This window comes from Macaca fascicularis, chromosome 19 (assembly GCF_037993035.2).
Source record: "Macaca fascicularis isolate 582-1 chromosome 19, T2T-MFA8v1.1".
NCBI lineage: Eukaryota > Metazoa > Chordata > Mammalia > Primates > Cercopithecidae > Macaca > Macaca fascicularis.
This window is the reverse complement of record NC_088393.1, coordinates 2,646,054-2,668,727: the sequence shown is the minus strand read 5'-3', so window position 1 is coordinate 2,668,727 and position 22,674 is coordinate 2,646,054. Positions and strand designations below refer to the sequence as shown.

The 22,674-nt window shown below is 53.9% G+C and overlaps 1 protein-coding gene across 5 annotated transcripts in view; it reads left to right on the top strand.

Moving 5' to 3' along the window:
- BTBD2 (BTB domain containing 2) overlaps positions 1 to 22,674 on the top strand; it is a 55,761-nt gene that overhangs the window by 2,715 nt on the left and 30,372 nt on the right. For 3 of the 5 annotated variants that reach the window (XM_045380581.3, XM_045380580.3, XM_074025280.1), the window contains exon 1: positions 21,470 to 21,878. The exons of the other annotated variants lie outside the window; for them this stretch is intronic. In XM_045380581.3, coding sequence (XP_045236516.2) covers positions 21,481 to 21,878 — 398 coding nt within the window. In that variant the 5' untranslated portion in view covers positions 21,470 to 21,480. Of the gene's footprint in view, positions 1 to 21,469; positions 21,879 to 22,674 lie in introns of those variants that run through there. 5 annotated transcript variants of the gene reach the window in all.

The following is a 22,674-nucleotide window of genomic DNA, read 5'->3' as shown; positions in this document are numbered from 1 at the left end:
CGGGATCCTTTGAAAAGACAGCAGCACATGGCCGGGCGCAGTGGCTCACGTCTGTAATCCCAGCACTTTGGGAGGCCGAGGCGGGTGGATCACGAGGTCAGGAGTTCGAGACCATCCTGGCTAACATGGTGAAACCCCGTCTCTACTAAAATTACAAAAAATTAGCTGGGCGTGGTGGCGGGCGCCTGTAGTCCCAGCTACTTGGGAAGCTGAGGCAGGAGAATGGCGTGAACCCGGGAGGCGGAGCGGAGCTTGCAGTGAGCCGAGATTGTGCCACTGCACTCTAGCCCGGGCGACAGAGCGAGACTCCGTCTCAAAAAAAAAAAAAAAAAAAAAAAAGACAGCAGCACACACACAGATTGTTGGAGAAACCAGGTGTGGGGTGCGGACTGTGCGGAAACCCTGTGACCTTCACAATTTCTTCGAAACCCAGAGCTGTTCTTTAAAAAAAATACGTATTTGGCCAGGTGTGGTGGCTCATACCTGTAATCTCAGCACTTTGGAAGGCCGAGGCGGGCAGATACCTGAGGTCAGGGGTTCGAGACTAGCTTGACTAACGTGGTGAAAACCTGTCTCTACTAAAAGTAAAAAAATTAGCCGGGCATGCTGTCGGGCACCTGTAATCCCAGCTACTCAGGAGGCTGAGGTAGCAAAATCGCTTGAACCTGGGAGGCGGAGGTTGCAGTGAACTGAGATTGCACCACTGCACCCCAGCCTAGGCGACAAGAACAAGACTCTGGCAAAAAACAAAACAACAACAACAAAAAAAACCTTTTTTCCCCATGCCAATAGCGCTCCTGCAAACATGGTGAACGTTCCGAAAACCCAGGTTCTTTTTTTTGTTTTTGAGACGGAGTCTCGCTCTGTTGCCCAAGCTGGAGTGCAGTGGCGTGATCTTGGCTCACTGCAAACTCCGCCTCCCGCGTTCACGCCATTCTCCTGGGGCTACAGGCGCCTGCCACCACGCCCGGCTAATTTTTTGTATTTTCGGTAGAGACAGCGTTTCACCGTGTTAGCCAGGACGGTCTCAATCTCCTGACCTCGTGATCCACCTGCCTCCACCTCCCAAAGTGCTGGGATTACAGGCGTGAGCCACTGCGCCCGGCCCCAAGAGCCTTTCTGTAAGAAGTGTGGCCAGCACCAATCCCACAAAGGGAGGCGGCGCTAGAGGGGCAAGGACTCTCTCTGTGCCCAGGGAAAGTGGCCTTACCACAGGAAGCAGAGCGGCTGTGGTAGGCAGACTAAGCTGATTTTCCAGAAAAAGCTAAAACCACGAAGAAAATTGTGCCGAGGTGCAACTGCCTTGAGCCCTACTGCGGCGAGAGACAAGCCTGAGTTGGGAGGATATAGACCGAGAGACCGAGAAATAGTCAAGAAACCTGTTCACAGGCCGGGTGCAGTGGCTCAAGCCTGTAATCCCAGCACTTTGGGAGGCCAAGACGGGCGGATCACGAGGTCAGGAGATCGAGACCATCCTGGCTAACACGGTGAAACCCCGTCTCTACTAAAAAATACAAAAAACTAGCTGGGCGCGGTGGCGGGCGCCTGTAGTCCCAGCTACTTGGGAGGCTGAGGCAGGAGAATGGCGTGAACCCGGGAGGCGGAACTTGCAGTGAGCTGAGAGATCCGGCCACAGCACTCCAGCCCGGGCGACAGAGCAAGACTCCGTCTCAAAAAAAAAAATAATAAATAAATAAATAAAAATAATAATAATGGCTGGGCACAGTGGCTCATGCCTGTAATTCCAACACTTTGGGAGGCTGAGACCAGTGGATCGCTTGAGGCTAGGAGTTTGACACCAGCCTGGGCAACATAGTGAGACCTCCATCTCTATTGTTAAAAAAAATAAAGTAATAATAATAATGAATTCAAGAGTCAACAGGATCAAGTCTGCATAGGGTCTGGAACACAATAAGTGCTCAATAAATGTGTTGAGGATTGGCCAGGTGCGGTGGCTCACGCCTGTAATCCCAGCACTTTGGGAGGCTGAGGCGGGCGGATCACAAGGTCAGGAGTTTGAGACGAGCCTGGCCGACATGGTGAAACCCCGTCTCTATTAAAGAGTACAAAAATTAGGCGGGCATGGTGGCTCACGCCTGTAGTCCCAGCTATTGGGAGGCTGAGGCAGAAGAATCCCTTGAACTCAGGAGATGGAGGCGGCAGTGAGCCGAGATTGTGCCACCGCACTCCAGCCTGGGTGACAGACCGAGATTCCTTCTCAAAACAAAAACAGAATGTGTTGAGGGTTGATTTATTGCCCCAGGGCAGGGAGGAGGCCAGCAGGATCTCTCTCCTCCCTCTGCAGAGTGGAAGGACGCACACACATTTTATTTCCTGCCATTGTCACGAACCACAGGGATCCCTCCTGCTGAATCAGCCCCTTTCATTCTGGCCTTTAATTGTCCTCTTGCCAAAGGCAACCCTGTGGCGTGTCCTGGTCTCTGCCTCACCCTGAAGAATGAGAAACCTATTTAAAGTGAAGTGTGATGGAATCAAGTCAGACGTGACCTACCTCCTTGGTCAAAGCTGGGTAGGCCGGGCGCGGTGGCTCACGCCTGTAATCCCAGCACTTTGGGAGGCCGAGGCGGGCGGATCACAAGGTCAGGAGATCGAGACCACGGTGAAACCCCGTCTCTACTAAAAATACAAAAAATTAGCCGGGCGCGGTTGTGGGCGCCTGTAGTCCCAGCTACTCGTGAGGCTGAGGCAGGAGAATGGCGTGAACCCGGGAGGCGGAGCTTGCAGTGAGCCGAGATTGCGCCACTGCACTCCAGCCTGGGCGACAGAGCGAGACTCCGTCTCAAAAAAAAAAAAAAAAAAAAAAGCTGGGTTGGGGTAAGCTTGCGGGAGGGAGGGTGGGAGGGCTGGCTCCCTGTGTCAGGGATGCCTGGGTGAGCTGGGGGACCCGCTGACACAAGTGTTCCCATCCGGGGTTTGGGTGGCCCGATAGAAGCTGGCACCCCTAGGTTGGAACCTCACTGACTCCCCAGGGGCACCTGCCCTATTCATTCCATTTCTTTTTTTTTTTGAGACGGAGTCTCGCTCTGTCGCCCAGGCTGGAGTGCAGTGGCCGGATCTCAGCTCACTGCAAGCTCCGCCTCCCGGGTTTACGCCATTCTCCTGCCTCAGCCTCCCGAGTAGCTGGGACTACAGGTGCCCGCCACCTCGCCTGGCTAGTTTTTTGTTATTTTTTAGTAGAGACGGGGTTTCACCGTATTAGCCAGGATGGTCTCGATCTCCTGACCTTGTGATCCGCCCATCTCGGCCTCCCAAAGTGCTGGGATTACAGGCTTGAGCCACCGCGCCCGGCCCTTTATTCATTCCATTTCTAGCTGTGTTCGTTCCTTCTATCAAGCAAACATTTCACTCCCTGCCACGCAGGGTTTGGGGTCTGTGGGCAGCCTTGGGAAGATGCCCTGGGGTACATTCATCCCACCACCCCAAGGGAGACTCGGTTTCCCCGTATGAAGTGTGAGGGCAACAGCTCCAGCGCTCCCCTGCCTCAGTTTCCCTTTTTTGAGATAAGGACTCATTCTGTCACCCAGGTTGGAGTGCAGTGGTGCTGTCATGGCTCACTGCAGCCTTGACCTCCCATGTTCAAATCATCCTCCCACCTCAATCTCCCAAGTAACTGTGACCTCAGGTGTGCGCCACCACACCCAGCTAATTTTTGTAATTTTTTGTAGAGATGGGGTTTCACTATGTTGCACAGGCTGGTCTGGAGTCCCTGGGCTCAAGTGATCCCCCTGCCTTGACCTCCCAAAGTGCTAGGGTGACAGGTGTGAACCACCATGTCCTGCCTCAGTTTCCCTTTTGTGAGCACCTTTTGCGAAATGGCAGAAGGTACAGACACCAACAAAGAGGGCTTGTCGGCCAGGTGCGGTGGCTCACGCCTGTAATCCCATAACTTTGGGAGGCTGAGATGGGTGGATCATGAGGTCAGAAGTTCAAGATCAGCCTGGCCAAGATGGTGAAACCCCGTCTCTACTAAAAATAGAAAAAATTAGCCGGGCGTGGTGGTGGGTGCCTGTAATCCCAACTACTCGGGAGGCTGACACAGAGAATTACTCGAACCCGGGAGGCAGAGGTTGCAGTGAGCCAAGATCGTGCCGCTGCACTCCAGCCTGGGCGACAGAGTGAAACTCCGTCTCAAAAAAAAAAAAAGAGGGCGTGTCTGGGCCAGGCACGGTGGCTCACGCCTGTAATCCCAGCACTTTAAGGGGCTGACGTGGGTGGATTCAGTGAGCCCAGGAGTTCAAGACCAGCCTGGGCAACATAGTGAAACCCCATCTCTTAAAAAAGAAAAAAAGAAAAGAAAAAGTAAAGGGGGTTGGTCAACCCCCACAGCCTTGGTTTGGGGGGCCACAGACGCCTCAGGTTCCCAAATCCCCTTCCATAGACATGTGGAAAGTGCCCAGCTTGGAGTCAGTGAGTCCCTGCCGCCCCCCAGCCGTCAGAAACACAAACAGGGTTGCAGCATTTTATCAGTATGGTAAAAGTGTCACCTGGCCAGGCGCGGTAGCTCACGCCTATAATCCCAGCACTTTGAGAGGCTGAAGGTGGATCATTGTCAGGAGTTTGAGACCAGCCTGGCCAACGTGGTGAAACCCATTTCTACTAAAAATGCAAAAATTAGCCTGACGTGGTGGTGCACACTTGTAGTCCTAGCTACTTGGGAGGCTGGGGCAGGAGAATTGCTTGAACCCTAGGAGTTTAAGCAATTAGGAGGTAGAGGTTGCGGTGAGCTGAGATCACGCCACTGCACTCCAGCCTGGGAGACAGGGCAAGACTCCGCCTCAAAAACAAAACAAAAACCAAAACCAAACCAAAGTGTCCCCCCTTGCAAGGAGGCTACATGATGAGGTGGGTTGCAGCCCTGGCCACTCTGTACAGGGGCTCATTGGCCAACTTGACTCACCCCTGCAGAGTCCCTGGTCCTTCACCCAGCAGTCCTGCCCTCCCAGGAATGACTTCATCCCTCCCCTGTGGGCCTAGGGCCAGGCAGGCAACATTAAGAAACCCTCAAAATTAGCCGGGCGAGGTGGCGGGCGCCTGTAGTCCCAGCTACTCGGGAGGCTGAGGCAGGAGAATGGCGGGAACCCGGGAGGCGGAGCTTGCAGTGAGCTGAGATCGTGCCACTGCACTCCAGCCTGGGCGACAGAGCGAGACTCCGCCTCAAAAAAAAAAAAAAAAAAAAAGAAACCCTCACAGCCACCACTTCCAGCCAGGACACAGGGGAGGCAGGCAGGGCCCTTGCCTGGGCACGAAATGTAGGCGGAGGGTCACCAGCAGCATCGTTCCTCAAGATAATAATAGTCAAGCTTGGTGGCTCATGCCTGTGGTCCCAGCACTTTCGGAGGTCAAGGCCGGAGGACTGCTTGAGCCCAGGAGTTTGAGACCAGCCCGGGCAATGTAGTGAGGCCCCATCTCTACAAAAAATAAAAAATTAACTGGGTGTTGCCAGGCGCGGTGGCTCAGGCCTGTAATCCCAGCACTTTGGGAGGCCGAGGCGGGCGGATCAGGAGGTCAGGAGATCGAGACCATCCTGGCCAACATGGTGAAACCCCGTCTCTACTAAAAATACAAAAAAACTAGCCGGGCGTGGTGGCAGGGGCCTGTAGTCTCAGCTACTCGGGAGGCTGAGGCAGGAGAATGGCGTGAACCCGGGAGGCGGAACTTGCAGTGAGCTGAGATCTGGCCACTGCACTCCAGCCTGGGCGACAGAGCAAGACTCTGTCTAAAAAAAAAAAAAAAAATTAGCCGGGTGTGGTCATGTGTGCCTGTGGTCCCAGCTACATAGGAGGTTGAGGTGAGGGAGAAGTAACTGAGCCCAGGAGTTTGAGGCTGCAGTGAGCTGTGATCATGCCACTGCACTCTGGATCATGTTTCAAAATATATATATATTTTGTAATTGAATTTTTTGCTGTAATGATTGGAAACACATGCAGTTGTAAGAAATAACACTGTGCCGGCCGGGCGCGGTGGCTCAAGCCTGTAATCCCAGCACTTTGGGAGGCCGAGACGGGCGGATCACGAGGTCGGGAGATCGAGACCATCCTGGCGAACACGGTGAAACCCCGTCTCTACTAAAAAGTACAAAAAACTAGCCGGGCGAGGTGGCGGGCGCCTGTAGTCCCAGCTACTCGGGAGGCTGAGGCAGGAGAATGGCGTGAACCCGGGAGGCGGAGCTTGCAGTGAGCTGAGATCCGGCCACTGCACTCCAGCCTGGGTGACAGAGTGAGACTCCGTCTCAAAAAAAAAAAAAAAAAAAAAAGAAATAACACTGTGCCTAGTTTCTTCCCAATGGTAACATTTTGCAACAGTCTATTACAGTGTCGTAACCTGGCTGTTGGCATTGACACAATTCACCCACTTTATTCATACCTGGACAGTTTGTTTGTTTGTTTCTTTCTTTCTTTCTTTTCTTTCTTTTCTTTTCTTTCTTTTATTTCTTTCTTGATGGAGTCTCGCTCTCTCGCCAGGCTGTAGTGCAGTGGCATGATCTCGGCTCACTCCAACCTCCGCCTCCTGGGTTCAAGCGATTTTCCTGCCTCAGCCTCCCAAGTAACTGGGATTACAGGTGCACACCACCACGCCCGGCTAATTTTTGTATTTTTAGTAGAGATGCAGGTTTCTCCATGTTGGCCAGGCTGATCTCGAACTCCTGACTTCAGGTGATCCACCTGCTTCGGCCTCCCAAAGTGCTGGGATAACAGGTGTGAGCCCCTGCGCCTGGCCAGACCTGGCCAGCTTCACTTGTGCCCTTGTGTGTATGTGTCTGGTGTGTGAGTCTGTCTGGTGTGTGTGTGTCTGGTGTGTGTGCGTGTCTGGTGTGTGTGTCTGGTATGTGTGTATCTGGTGTGTGTGTGTGGTGTCTGTGCATGTCTGGTGTGTGTGTCTGGTGTGTGTGCGTGTCTGGTGTGTGTGTGTGTCTGGTGTGTGTCTGGTGTGCGTGTCTGGTGTGTGTGTGTGTCTGGTGTGCGTGTCTGGTGTGTGTGTCTGGTGTGTGTGTGGTGTGTGTCTGGTGTGTGTGTCTGGTGTGTGTGTGTCTGGTGTGTGTGTCTGGTGTGTGTGTGTCTGGTGTGTGGTGTGTGTGGTGTGTGTGTGTCTGGTGTGTGTGTGTGTCTGGTGTGTGTGTGTCTGGTGCGTGTGTGTGTGTGTCTGGTGTGTGTGTATCTGGCGTGTGTGCTTGTGTGTGTGTGTCTGGTGTGTGTGTGTGTCTGGTGCGTGTGTGTGTCTGGTGTGTGTCTGGTGTGCGTGTCTGGTGTGTGTGTGTGTCTGGTGTGCGTGTCTGGTGTGTGTGTCTGGTGTGTGTGTGTCTGGTGTGTGTCTGTCTGGTGTGTGTGTCTGGTGTGTGTGTGTCTAGTGTGTGTCTGGTGTGCGTGTCTGGTGTGTGTGTGTGTCTGGTGTGTGTGTGTCTGGTGTGTGTGTGTCTGGTGTGTGTCTGGTGTGTGTGGTGTGTGTGTGTCTGGTGTGTGTGTGTGTCTGGTGTGTGTGTGTGTCTGGTGCGTGTGTGTGTGTGTCTGGTTGTGTGTGTGTCTGGTGTGTGTGTATCTGGCATGTGTGCTTGTGCGTGTCTGGTGTGTGTATGTGTCTGGTGTGTGTGTGTGTCTGATGCGTGTGTGTGTGTGTCTGGTTGTGTGTGTGTCTGGTGTGTGTGTATCTGGCGTGTATGCTTGTGCAGGGCACTGGTGGTATAATTTAATAACAGTCCGTTTACCCTTTGTTCTTGGAAATAAAAGTGCATCAGACTGAACCGTGCAACCCAGGGGGCTGAATGGGCGGTAATCTCTGGCTGGGCCTCCTAATCCGGACTCTGGACCCTCCATGTGAGCCCGGGCTTCTCTCCACCCCGGGCCTCACCATGGTCATCTGTAAAATGGGGTGTGGGCGGGTGATTGTACCAGGAGACGGCCTCCTCCTGTCTTCTTTTTTTTTTTTTTCCTTAGATGGAGTCTCGCTCTGCCGCCCAGGCTAGAGTGCAATGGTGCCATCTTGGATCACTGCGAACTCTGCCTCCCAGGTTCAAGGGATTCTCCTGCCTCAGCCTCCCCAGTAGCTGGGATTACAGGCATGAGCCACCATGCCCGGCTAATTTTTTTGTATTTTTAGTAGAGACGGGGTTTCACCACGTTGGTCAGGCTGGTCTCGAACTCCTGACCTCAGATGATCCACCCGCCCCGGCTTCCCAAAGTGCTGGGGTTACAGGCGTGAGCCACCGCACCCAACCTCTTTCACTCTCTTTATCCTTTCCTCTCTCCCTTCCTCCTGCCCTCCTATCATAAAAGAAGTAACATATATTTGGTATACTGTGTGTCAGGAACTGTCTTAGTTTCCAGAATGAAAATATAGGCACTGGGTGCAGTAGCTTACACCTGTAATCCCAGCTCTTTGGGAGGCTGCAGTGGGCAGATAACTTGAGGTCAAGAGTTCAAGACCAGCCTGGCCAATGTGGTGAAACCCCCGTTTCTACTAAAAATACAAAAACAAACAAAAATTAGCCGGGCGTGGTGGCAGGTGCCTGTAATTCCAGTTACTCAGGAGGCTGAGGCAGGAGAATCACTCGAACCCGGGAGGTGACAGTTGCAGTGAGCCGAGATCCGAGATCGCGCCACTGCACTCCAGCCTGGGCAACGGAGTGAGACTCTGTCTCAAAAAGAAAAGAAAAGAAAAGAAAAACAAAAAAAGAGGTTTATGAGTCTAACATCAGAGATCCTGTAATCAATTCTTTTTTTTTTTTTTTTTTTTGAGACAGGGTCTCGCTCTGTCACCCAGGCTGCAGTGCCATGGCCTGCTCTTAGCTCACTGCAACCTCAACCTCCCCAGCTCAACCAATCCTCCCACCTTAGCTTCTAAGTAGCTGAAGCCACAGGCACGTGACACCACTTCCAGTAATGTTTTCAAATTCTTTGTAGGGACAGAGGCTTGCTGTGTTCCCCAGGCTGGTCTGGAATTCCTGGGCTCAAGCGATACCCTGACTCAACCTCCCAAAACACTGGGATTACAGGCTTGAGCCACTGTACCTGACCCCAAATCAATTTTTTTTTTTTCTTTTTTTGAGACGGAGTCTCGCTCTGTCGCCAGGCTGGAGTGCAGTGGCGCGATCTCAGCTCATTGCCACCTCCGCCTCCCGGGTCACACCATTTTCCTGCCTCAGCTTCCCGAGTAGCTGGGACTACAGGCGCCCGCCACCTTGCCTGGCTAATTTTTTTTTTTTTTTTTTTTGTATTTTTAGTAGAGATGGGGTTTCACCGTGTTAGCCAGGATGGTCTCAATCTCCTGACCTCGTGATCTGCCCATTTCAGCCTCCCAAAGTGCTGGGATTCCAGGCGTGACCCACCGCACCCGGTCCCCAAATCAATTCTTCAACAGTGTTAGAGTCCTAACATCAGAAATCCTTTCTACAGAAGCAACAGGATACACGTTCTCAGAGTCCAGAGCTCTGTGTCTGTTAGCACCAAAGAAGTGGGCCAGAGTGCAGCCTGCGTCATGCTTCCTTCTACCTGTGCTTCTGCCCAGAACCTAGCGTGCAATTTGTGTCAACCCCATGGGGGTGGTTTCAAAAGCAACCATTTTATTTTGCTCAGGATTTTGTAGGTCAGGAGTTTAGGAAGGGATCAGCTGGGTGGTTCATCCCGCCTAGGCAATATGTCTTGGATCCACGCAGCGTTGGCTGAGGCCACTGGGAAGGAGGATCCACTTGAGTTGGCTTCTTTTTGTTTGTTTATTTGTTTTTTTTTTTTTTTTTTGAGACGGAGTCTCGCTCTGTAGCCCAGGCTGGAGTGCAGTGGCCGGATCTCAGCTCACTGCAAGCTCCACCTCCCGGGTTCACGCCATTCTCCAGCCTCAGCCTCCCGAGTAGCTGGGACTACAGGCGCTGCCACCTCGCCCGGCTATTTTTTGTATTTCTTAGTAGAGACGGGGTTTCACCGTGTTAGCCAGGATGGTCTCGATCTCCTGACCTCGTGATCCGCCCATCTCGGCCTCCCAAAGTGCTGGGATTACAGGCTTGAGCCACCGCGCCCGGCCTGTTTATTTGCTTATTGTGTTTTTTTTTGAGACAGAGTCTTGCTCTGTTGCCCAAGCTGGAATGCAGTGGTATGATCTTGGCTCACTGCAAGCTCTGCCTCCCAAGTTCAAATTATTCTCCTGCCTCAGCTTCCTGAGTAGATGGGAAGATTGGATTACAGGCATGTGCTACCATGCCTGGCTTTTTTTTTTTTTTTTTTTTTTTTTTTTTTTGAGACGGAGTCTCGCGCTGTCACCCAGGCTGGAGTGCAGTGGCCGGATCTCAGCGCACTGCAAGCTCCGCCTCCCAGGTTCACGCCATTCTCCTGCCTCAGCCTCCCGAGTAGCTGGGACTACAGGCGCCCGCCACCTCGCCCGGCTAGTTTTTTGTATTTTTTAGTAGAGACGGGGTTTCACCGTGTTAACCAGGATGGTCTCGATCTTCCGACCTCGTGATCCGCCCGTCTTGGCCTCCCAAAGTGCTGGGATTACAGGCTTGAGCCACCGCGCCCAGCCTTTTTTTTTTTTTTTGAGATGGAGTCTCCCTGTGTCACCCAGGCTGGAGTGCAATGGTGCGATCTCAGCTCACTGCAACCTCTGCCTCCCGGGTTCACGCCATTTCTCCTGCCTCAGCCTCCCGAGTAGCTGGGACTACAGGCTCTCACCACCACGCCCGGCTAGTTTTTTTGTATCTTTAGTAGAGACGGGGTTTCACCATGTTAGCCAGGATGGTCTCGATCTCCTGACTTTGTGATCCACCTGTCTGGGCCTCCCAAAGTGCTGGGATTACAGGCGTGAGCCACGGATCCCGGCCTTTTTTTTGTATTTTTAGTAGAGACGGGGTTTTGCCATGGTGGCCAGGTTAGTCTCGAACTCCTGACCTCAGGTGATCTGCCTGCCTTGGCCTCCCAACAAGGAGGCTTCTTCAGACACGTCCAACCCCTCTGTGCTCCCTGGCTTCTCTCTGTTTTCATGGCTGGCATGTTCCACCCTTCATGGCTTTTCACACACATTGAGGTGGTCACATCTCTTTTTTTTTTTTTGAGACGGAGTCTTGCTCTTGTCACCCAGGTTGCAGTGCAATAGCACAATCTCGGCTCACTGCAACCTCCGACTCCCGGGTTCAAGCCATTGTCCTGCCTCAGCCTCCCGAGTTGCTGGGATTCCAGGCGCGCGTCACCACGCCCGGCTCATTTTTGTTTTTGTTTTGGTGGACCTCAGGTGATCCACCCGCCTCAGCTTCCCAATCTGCTGGGATTACAGGCATGACCCCCATGCCCAGCAGTCACATCTCTTGCATGACACATGGCTTCCATAAGCACAAGTGACCTCGGAGAAAGGAAGCAGGAACTTTGAGGCCAGGGACTGACGCAGTCACTTCCATCATCTTCTCTTGGTCAAAGCCAGCTCAGATTCAAGGAGCTGGAAGAATGATCTCAGTGTCCTGATGGGAAGGAAGAGACCAATGGCTGCCTTCTTGGAACCAAGCGACCGCCGGGTGTGCTGAGGCAGTGTCCTTTAGACCTCAGGTGGGAGATGCCCACCTGGGATCTGGTTTACCTGCACACACCTTACTCTCCTGTAAGGACTTAACACCAGGGGCTCACGCCCGTAATCCCAACACTTTGGGAGGCCAAGGTGGGAGGATCACTTGAGCTCAGGAGTTTGAGGCCAGCCTGGGCAACATGGTGAAGCCCCATCTCTACAAAAAAATAAAAAAAAATTAGCCATGTGGGGTGGTGTGCACCTGTGGTCCCAGGTACTTGGGAGGCTGAGGCAAGAGGATTGCTTGAGCCCAGGAAGTCAAGGCTGCAGTGGGTGAGCCATGATTGTACCACTGCACTCCAGCCTGAGTGACAGAGCAAGACCCTGTCTCAGGAGAAAAAAAAAAAAAAAGGAAGAAAAAAGAGAGAGAGAAAGAAATAAAATGAAGGAAGGAAACAAGGAAGGAAGGAAGGAAAGAAAGAAAAAGAAAAAGAAAAGAAAGAAAGAAAGAAGAAAAAGAAAGGAAGGAAGGAAGGAAGGAAAAAAAGGAAAGAAAGAAGAAAAAGAGGGAGGATGGGAGGGTGGAAGGAAGGAAGGAGAGAGGAAGGAGGAAGGGATAGAGGGAGGAAGGAAGGAAGGAATGAAAGAAAAGGAAAGAAAGAAAAGGAAGGAAGGAAGAAAGAAAAAGAAAGAAAGAGAAAGCAAGCAAGCCAGGTGCAGCGGCTCATGCCTGTAATCCAACACTTTGGAAGGCTGAGGTGGACGGATCACCGGAGGTCATGAGTTCGACATCAGCCTGGCCAACATGGTGAAACATCATCTCTACTGAAAAAAAAAAATACAAAAATTAGCCAGATGTGGTGGTGTGCGCCTGTAATCCCAGCTACTCAGGAGTCTGAGGCAGGAGAATGGCTTGAACCTGGGAGGCGGAGGTTGCCGTGAGCCGAGATTGTGCCACTGGACTCCAGCCTGGGCAACAGAAGGAGACTCCATCCCCCACCAAAAAACAAAAAATATTCAAAGTCAGGCGCGGTGGTTCACACCTGTAATCCCAGCACTTTGGGAGACCAAGACAGGGGAACAATCACTTGAGCCCAGGAATTCAAGAGCAGCCTGGGCAACATGACATAACCCTGTCTCTACTAAAAATACAAAAATTAGCTGGGCGTGGTGGCGCACACCTGTAATCCCAGCTACTTGGGAGGCTGAGGCAGGAGAAGCACTTGAACCCAGGAGGCGGAGGTTGCAGTGAGCCGAGATCGTGCCACTGCACTTCAGCCTGGGTGACAGGGTGAGAATCCATCTCAAAACAAAAGAAGGCAGATTTACATTACGTGTATTTTATTTACCACTACAACAAAAAATGAAGTATAAACCACCCACAGGTTGATTTCCAGCTCTGTTGCTGGGAGGCTGTGGCTCTGCCCGCATCTCTTCACTCCTGGCTCACAGCCATCACCTCCAATGCAGCACACTGGACAGGTCTCTGGAGGGTCTTGCCCTGGCCATTAAATGCTACAGGCCAGAGGAGTCACACCCCTTCTGGGTAGAACTGTTCAGGTGACACAGCTGTCAGGAACTAGGCACACAGCCCTTCATTGCCAATGAGAGTACCTGAAATCCACAAGGAAGAGCCTCACTGCTTGCCCCAGCCGGGGGCTGGGCCAGGTGGCCAGGACATGGCTGTCCCCAGGCATCCGCCAGCATTGGCTTTTCCCTGCAGCCAGGGAGAGGGGCTGGTGGGCAGGGCTTGCAGAGAAGGGGGCTCAGGGCCAGCACTTGAAGGGCAAGGAGAGCCCAGTGAGACAGAGAGGTTGACATGCCCCCTTCTGTCCTGGCCGCAATTCAATCCAAAGGTCTCTGCTTTATTTCCTCCAGAGGCTTGGCTTATCTTATCTTCCCTTCTCTTATCTCATGAGGAAGTCTCCCTCCTTCACCCAGGATGGGGTGCAGCGGCGTGATCTTGGCTTGCTGCAGCCTCTCCCTCCCAGGTTCAAGGGATTCTCCTGGCTCGGCCTCTCGAGTAACTGGAATTACAGGTGCGTGCCACCACGCCCAGCTAATTTTTTTTTTTTTAGACGGAGTCTCCCTCTGTTGCCCAGGCTGGAGTGCAGTGGTGCGATCTTGGCTCATTGCAAGCTCCACCTCCCGGGTTCATGCCATTCTCCTGCCTCAGCCTCCTGGGTAGCTGGGACTACAGGCGCCCGTCAGCATGCCTGGCTAATTTTTTGTATTTTTTTAGTATTTTTTAGTTTCACCGTGTTAGCCAGGGTGGTCTCGATCTCCTGACCTCGTGATCCACCCGCCTCGGCCTCCCAAAGTGCTGGGATTACAGGCGTGAGCCACCGTGCCCAGCCTTAATTATATATTTTTAGTAGAGATGGTGTTTCACCATGTTGGCCAGGCTGGTCTCAAACTCCTGAACTCAGGTGATCCGCCTGCCTCAGTCTCCCAAAATGCTGGGATTGCAGCTATGAGCCACTGCACCCGGTTCCTAAGTTGGCATATTTTGACATGGCATATTCTAATCTCCTTCAGTTGCTCCCTCTAAATTTTTTGTGAACTCTTTAAATATTTTCGTCCACATCAGGTCTTTCTGGTGTGCATAATATTCCTGAATGAAAGTCCTAGGCCGGGCGCGGTGGCTCACGCCTGTAATCCCAGCACTTTGGGAGGCCGAGGCGGGCGGATCACAAGGTCAGGAGATCGAGACCACGGTGAAACCCCGTCTCTACTAAAAATACAAAAAATTAGCCGGGCGCGGTGGCGGGCGCCTGTAGTCCCAGCTACTCAGGAGGCTGAGGCAGGAGAATGGCGTAAACCCAGGAGGCGGAGCTTGCTGTGAGCCGAGATCGCGCCACTGCACTCCAGCCTGGGCGACAGAGCGAGACTCCGTCTCAAAAAAAAAAAAAAAAGAAAAGAAAGTCCTAGTGTTGGCTGCCATGGTGGTTCATGCCTGCAATCCCAGCATTTTGGGAGACTGAGGCAGGAGGATCACCTGAGGTGAGGAGTTTGAGACTAGCCTGGCCAACATGGTGAAACCGTGTCTCGACTAAAAATACAAAAACTAGCCGGGTGTAGTGGTGGGTGCCTGGAATCCCAGCTATTCAGGAAGCTGAGGCAGGAGAATCGCTTGAACCCGGGAGACGGAGGTTACGGTGAGCCGAGATCACACCACTGCACTCCAGCCTGGGCAACTGAGTGAGACTCTTTTTTTTTTTTTTTTGAGACGGAGTCTCGCTCTGTCGCCCAGGCTGGAGTGCAGTGGCCGGATCTCAGCTCACTGCAAGCTCCGCCTCCCGGGTTTACGCCATTCTCCTGCCTCAGCCTCCCGAGTAGCTGGGACTACAGGCGCCTGCCACCTCGCCCGGCTAGTTTTTTGTATTTTTTAGTAGAGACGGGGTTTCACCGTGTTAGCCAGGATGGTCTCGATCTCCTGACCTCGTGATCCGCCCGTCTCGGCCTCCCAAAGTGCTGGGATTACAGGCTTGAGCCACTGCGCCCGGCCCGAGACTCTTTAAAAAAAAAAAAAAAAAAAAAATTAGGCATGGTGGTGCGCGCCTGTGGTCCCAGCTACTCAGGAGGCTGAGGCAGGAGGATCGCTCGAGCCCAGGAGGTGGAGGCTGGAGTGAGCTGTGACTGCACCACGGCACTCTAGCCCTGGAAGATAGAGTGAGACTGTCTCAGAAAAAAGAAAGAAAGAAAGAAAGAAAGCCAGTCTGAGCATCCTGGAGCCAGAGGAGAGGAAAGGGGGCCGTGGGAGGGAAGAAAATGACATCACACCGTCCTGGCCAAGGATAGTTTTATTGTATGAAATGCACACATCTCTAGAAATGAATGGAAATCCAGCCATCAGCTTGGTGACTGGCGCCCTCTAGAGGCCACCACCGCATAGACAGGGCTGGGATTGGTTCCAGAAACCCGGGGAAAAACTCAAAAACGCTCAAAACACAGTGCCAGGGACTGGGGCAGGTGTTGGCTCAATAGCCAGCAAAAAAATGAAATAAAATAAAATAAATAAAAATAGCAGTAACAAAGAACAAAAAGGCTCAGCAAGCTTCCCTTGCCACCCCTGTGGCTGAGGTGGGCTCATGTTTCTGCCCTCGCAGATAATCTCCATCTGTAATATGTTTAGGTCTAGTGAGAGGCATGGTTTACCTACAGCAAATGCACAAATCTTAAGTGTAGTTTGGTTAATTGAGGCACATACATGAACCTGTTTCACTCACACCCCTCTCAAAATCACGTGGGCTGGGTGCGTTGGCTCACACCTGTAATCCCAATATTTTGGGAGGCCGAGGCTGGCAGATCAGGAGGTCAGGAGTTCGACACCAGCCTAGCCAACATGGAAACCCCCCCGCCATTAAAAATACAAAAATTAGGCTGGACGTGGTGGCTCACCCCTATAATCCCAGCACTTTGGGAGGCCGAGGCTGGCAGATCACAACGTCAGGAGATCGAGACCATCCTAGCTAACACGGTGAAACCCCGTCTCTATGAAAAAAACAAAAAATTAGCCGGGCGTGGTGGCGGGCGCCTGTAGTCCCAGCTACTCGGGAGGCTGAGGCAGGAGAATGGCATGAACCCGGGAGGCGGAGCTTACAGTGAGCCGAGATCGCGCCACTGCACTCCAGCCTGGGCGATAGAGCGAGACTCTGTCTCACAAAAAAAACAAATCAAAACAGGCCGGGCGCGGTGGCTCAAGCCTGTAATCCCAGCACTTTGGGAGGCCGAGACGGGCGGATCACGAGGTCAGGAGATGGAGACCATCCTGGCTAGCATGGTGAAACCCCGTCTCTACTAAAAAGTACAAAAAACTAGCCGGGCGAGGTGGCGGGCGCCTGTAGTCCCAGCTACTCGGGAGGCTGAGGCAGGAGAATGGCGTAAACCCGGGAGGCAGAGCTTGCAGTGAGCTGAGATCCGGCCACTGCACTCCCGCCTGGGCAACAGAGCGAGACTCCGTCTCAAAACAAAACAAAACAAAACAAAACAAAACAAAAAAAAACAAATCAAAACAAACAAAAAAAATCTCCACATGGCCAGGTGGCTTACACCCGTCATCCCAGCGTTTTGGGAGTCCTAGTGGGAGGATTGCTTGAGCCTAGGAGTTCAGGAGCAGCCTGGGCAACAAAGTGAGATCCCATCTGTGTGTGTGTGTGTGTTAGGCAGGGCCTCACTTTGTCGCCCAGGCTGCAGTGCAGTGGTACAATCTCAGCCTCCCCATCTGTAGCCATCCTCCCACTTCAGCCTCCCAAAAGCTGGGACTACAGGCACGCACCACCACACCTAGTTAATTTTGTAATTTTTTGTGGAGACAGGGTTTCACTATGTTGGCCAGGCTGGTCTTGAACTCCTGAACTCAAGTAATCTGCCTGCCTCAGCTTCCCAAAGTGCTGGGATTACAGGCATGAGCCACCATGGCTGGCCTCCATCTCTTAAAAAACAAACAAACAAACAAACAAAAAAACACTTGAACATCTCAGCATTCTGTAAAGTTCACCCTTTCCTCAGACAATCTACTGTTTTGTTAATTTCCATCACCGTGGCAGGTATGTCTGTTCTGGAACCTCTTCTAGAAGGGACTGCACAGATGTCCTCTTTAGGGTCTGGCTGGAAATATGTCACTTTGCAAATGTATGAAATGAGAGATAAGAAAGCTGACATTTAGAGGCTGGCTGTGATGACTCCTGCCTGTAATCCCAGCACCTTGGGAGGCCAAGGCAGGCGGATCACCTGAGGTCGGGAGTTCAAGACCAGCCTTGCCAACATGGAGAAACCCCGTCTCTACTAAAAATACAGAATTAGCCGGGCATGGTGGCGCATGTAATCCCAGCTACTCAGGAGGCCGAGGCCGGAGGATCACTTGAATCCGGGAGGTGGAGGTTGTGGTGAGCCTAGATCGCGCCACTGCACACCAGCCTGGGCAACAAGAGCGAAACTCTGTCTCAAAAAAATATATATATATATTTGCTGGGCATGGTGGTGCACAGCTGTAATCCCAGCTACTCAAGAGGCTGAGGCAAGAGAATAGAATCGTTTGAACCCAGGAGGCGGAAGTTGTAGTGAGTTGAGGTCACGCCATTACACTTCAGCCTGGGCAACAGCGGGAAACTCTGTCAAAAAAAAAAAAAAAAGTAAAAGAGAGGGAGGGAGGGAGGGAGGAAGGAAGGAAGGAAGGAAGGAAAAAGCTGGGTTCAGTTGCTTGTAATCCCAGCATTTCGGGAATCCAAGGGGGAGGATTACTGAAGCCCAGGAGTTCAAGGCCGCAGTGAGCCATGATCCTGCAGCTGCACTCCAGCCTGGGTGACACAGCAAGACTTTATTTAAAAATAATAATAATTATTAAAATTAAAAATTAAAGTAGAAATTGGCCGGGTGTGGTGGCCCATGCCTGTAATCCCAGCACTTTGGGAAGCTGAAGTGGGTGGATCACTTGAGGTCAGGAGTTCGAGACCAGTCTGGCCCACATGGCAAAACCCCATCTCTACTGAAAATATAGAAATTAGCCCAACATGGTGGCAGGTAGTGCCAGCTACTCGCGAGCCTGAGGCAGGAGAATTATTTGAACCCTAGGAGGCCGAGGTTGCAGTGAGCTGAGATTGTGTCACTGCGCTCCAGCCTGGGAGACAGAGCCAGACTCCGCCTCAAAATAATAATAATAATAGTAATAAAATAAAGTAAAAATATCGATCTTGTAAATTATAACTCAAAACAATTGTAGCTGGCTGGACGTGGTGGCTCACGCCTGTAATCCCAGCACTTTGGGAGACCGAAGTGGGCAGATCACCTGAGGTAAGGAGATTGAGACCATCCTGGCCCATACAGGCAAACCCTGTCTCTACTAAAAATATGGGCAGGGCACGGTGGCTCACGCCTGTAATCCCAGCACTTTGGGAGGTTGAGGCGGGCGGATCACGAGGTCAGGAGATCAAGACTATCCTGGCTAACATGGTGAAACCGCGTCTCTATTAAAAATACAAAAAATTAGTCGGGCCGGGCGCGGTGGCTCACGCCTGTAATCCCAGCACTTTGGGAGGCCGAGGCGGGCGGATCACAAGGTCAGGAGATCGAGACCACGGTGAAACCCCGTCTCTACTAAAAATACAAAAAATTAGCCGGGCGCAGTTGTGGGCGCCTGTAGTCCCAGCTACTCAGGAGGCTGAGGCAGGAGAATGGCGTGAACCCGGGAGGCGGAGCTTGCAGTGAGCCGAGATCGCGCCACTGCACTCCAGCCTGGGCGACAGAGCAAGACTCCGTCTAAAAAAAAAAAAAAAAAAAAAAAAAAAAATTAGTCGGACGTGGTGGCGGGCAAGTCCCAGCTACTCAGGAGGCTGAGGCAAGAGAATGGTGTGAACCTGGGAGGCGGAGCTTACAGTGAGCCGAGATCGTGCCACTGCACTCCAGCCTGGGCAACAGAGCGAGACTCCGTCTCAAAAACAAAACAAAATTAGCCTTAGCCAGGCGTGGTGGCGGGTACCTGTAACCCCAGCTACTCAGGAGGCTGAGGCAGGAGAATTGCTTGAACCAAGAGGCTGAGGTTGCAGTGAGCCAAGATCACGTCACTGCATTACAGATTGGGCGATAGAGGGAAACTCTAAAAATAAAAAATAAATAAAAAATAATTGTAACTACCTCAACCACCCAACCATGGAGAACTGAAAATAGCATTATCACTTGAGTTTTCTTAATACCCTATTTTCTTTTTTTTTTTTTTTGAGACAGGATCTTGCTCTGTTGCCCAGGCTGGAGTGCAGTGGTGGAATCATACCTCATCAAAAGCTCAACCTTCCAGGCTCATGTGATGCTCCTCCTGTCTCAGCCTCTTGAGTAGCTGGGACAACAGGTACATACCACCACACCTAGTTTTGTTTTTTTTTTTTTTTTTTTGATATGGACTCTCGCTCTGTTGCCCAGGCTGGAGTGCAGTGGCACGATCTCGGCTCACTGCAAGCTCCACCTCCCAGGTTCAAGCCATTCTCCTGTCTCAGCCTCCTGAGTACCTGGGACTTCAGGCGCCCGCCACCACGCCTGGCTAATTTTTTGTATTTTTACTAGAGATGGAGTTTCACCATGTTAGCCAGGATGGTCTCGATCTCCTGACCTCATGATCCACCCTCCTCGGCCTCCCAAAGTGCTGAGATTACAGGCATGAGGTACTGCGCCCGGCCTTTTTTTTTTTTTGAGACAGCGTTTTGTTCTTGTTGCCAGGCTGGAGTGCAATGGCACGGTCTTGGCTCACTGCAAACTCTGCTTCCCGGGTTCAAGTGATTCTCTTGCCTCAGCCTCCCAAGTAGCTGGGATTACAGGTGCCGGCCACCACGCCTAGCTAATTTTCGTATTTTTTTTTTCTGTTGTTTTTGAGACAGAGTCTTGCTCTGTCACCCAGGCTGTAGTGCAGTGGCACGATCTCGGCTCATTGCAAGCTCCGCCTCTCAGGTTCACGCCCCTGCCTCAGCCTCCCAAGTAGCTGGGACTACAGGCGCCTGCCAACACACCCGGCTAATTTTTTGTATTTTCTTTTCTTTTTTTTTTTTTTTGAGACGGAGTCTAGCTCTGTCGCCCAGACTGGAGTGCAGTGGCGCGATCTCGGCTCACTGCAAGCTCCGCCTCCCGGGTTCACGCCATTCTCCTGCCTCAGCCTCCGGAGTAGCTGGGACTACAGGCACCCGCCACCACGCCCGGCTAATTTCTTTTTGTATTTTTAGTAGAGACGGGGTTTCACCGTGTTAGCCAGGATGGTCTCGATCTCCCGACCTCGTGATCCGCCCGCCTCGGCCTCCCAAAGTGCTGGGATTACAGGCTTGAGCCACCACGCCCGGCATTTTTTGTATTTTCAGTAGAGACAGGGTTTCACCGTGTTAGCCAGGATGGTCTCGATCTCCTGACCTCGTGATCCTCCTGCCTCGGCCTCCCAAAGTGCTGGGATTACAGTCGTGAACCACCACGCCTGCCTGCCTAATTTTTGTATTTTTTGTATAGATAGGGTTTTGCCATGTTGCCCAGGCTGGTCTCGAACTCCTGACCTCAGGTGATGTACCCGCCTCGGCCTCCTGAAGTGCTGGGATTACAGGCGTGAGCCACTGCGCCCAGCCTGGTTCCTCAATCTTTGTGGCACTTGTCTACCTTGACGTTATGTATATAGTAAGCGTTTTGGGGAAGTCCCAGCTCCGTCCACGCTGACCTGGAGAGGGTGCCGGGAGTCTGCTGAGTGTGAGAGAACGAGGCCTGCACTCCGCCCGCTCATCAGCAGCTTCCCGGCCTCAGGCTATGTCTCTGTACAGTGGAGCCCGTGCCACGGGGCGGACCCACCACCTGGGTCCGGGGTCTGGGATCTAGAAGCTGGGGTCTGAAGTCTGGGGTTGAGTCTGGGATCTAGGATTCAAGGTCCGAGGCCTGGGGTCCCGCACTGAGGTCTGTGCTCGAGTGTTTAGGATCCCCGGTCTGGAGTCCGGGCCCTGGACCCCAAATTCTGGACCTTGGTCTGGAGTCTGGGCTTCAGGTGAGGATGCTTAGGGAGTGGAGCAAGAGGGTCTTTCACCAGCCCCTCCCCTCTGCAGGCCCCTCCTCCTCTTCCCTCTTCTCTCTGTCCCTCCCTCCCCTCCCCTGCAACACCCTCCCCATTCCCCTCCCCTCCCTCCTCCCCTTTCCTCCCTCCTCCCCTCCCTCCTTCCCTTCCCCTCCCTCCTCTCCTCCCTCCTGCCCCCTCCTTCCCTCCTCCCTCCCTCCTCCCCTCCTTCCCTCCTCCTTTCCTCCTCTCCTCCCTCCTCCCCTCCCCTCTCTCTCCTCCCCTCTCTCCTTCCTCCTTCCCTTTCTCTCCCTCCTCTCCTCCCTCCTCCCCCCTCCTTCTTTCCCCTCCCTCCCTCCTCCTCCCTCCCTCCTCTCCTCCCTCCCTCCTCTCCTCCCTCCCTCCTCTCCTCCCTCCCTCCTCTCCTCCCTCCTCTTCCCTCCCTCCCTCCTCCCCTTCCCCGCCCGCGCCGCAGCGACAAAATGGCGGCGGGTGGGAGCGGCGGGCGCGCGTCCTGCCCGCCGGGGGTCGGGGTCGGCCCGGGCGTGGGGGGCAGCCCCGGGCCCAGCGCCAACGCCGCCGCCGCCCCGGCCCCCGGCAACGCGGCGGCGGCCGCCGCCGCCGCCGCCGCCGCCCCCGGGCCGACCCCGCCCGCCCCGCCGGGCCCCGGGACAGACGCGCAGGCCGCGGGCGCGGAGCGGGCGGAGGAGGCGGCGGGCCCGGGGGCGGCGGCGCTGCAGCGCGAGGCCGCGTACAACTGGCAGGCCAGCAAGCCCACCGTGCAGGAGCGCTTCGCCTTCCTCTTCAACAACGAGGTGCTGTGCGACGTGCACTTCCTGGTGGGCAAGGGGCTCAGCTCGCAGCGCATCCCCGCGCACAGGTGGGCGCCCCGACCCCGCCAGCCCCGGCCCCGACCCTCCCGGCCTGCTCCCCGGGCCCTGCACCTGAGGCCCTGCACCCCTGTGTTCCCGAGACCCCTGCACCCCTTCGGCCCCAGAACTCCTGCACCCCTCCGTCCCCGGGCCCTGCACCTAAGGCCCTGCACCCCTCTCTCCGCGGGACCGCTGCACCCCTGCAGCCTCAGGCCCCGAACCCAGCTCGGCCTGCACCTAACGCCCTGCACCCCTCTGTCCCTGGCACCCCTGCACCCCTCCGGCCCTGAACCCGACCCGGCCTGCACCCCTCCATCCCCAGACTCCACCCAGTTCCCTGGGCTCTGCACCCCTCTGTCCCTGCCACCCTGCACCTCTCTGTCCCCAGACCCCACCAGGCCTGCACTCTGGGCCTCTGCACCCCTGCATCCCCAGGACTCCCTGGATCCTCCACCCCTGGCTTGTGCCCCCAGCCTGTTCCCCGGGACCCCAGGCCCTGTACCCCTGGGACCCCTGCTCTCCTCCATCCCTGCACCCACCCAGCCTGCACTCTGAGACCCTCCGTTCCTGGGACCCTCCAACTCGGCTTGCACCTGGGACCCCTGGGCCCCTCCATCCTTGAACCCCACCCAGCCTGCACCCCAGGACCCTGGATACCCCATGTCCAGGACCCTCCACCCCTGGACCTGACCCCTCCCTGCACCTCAGGTCCCCAGACACCTCTGCCTCCAGATCCCCTGGCCCCTCCACCTCTGGCCGAAACCCCTGCCTGCACCCCGGGCTCCTCCATCCCTGGACCCCACT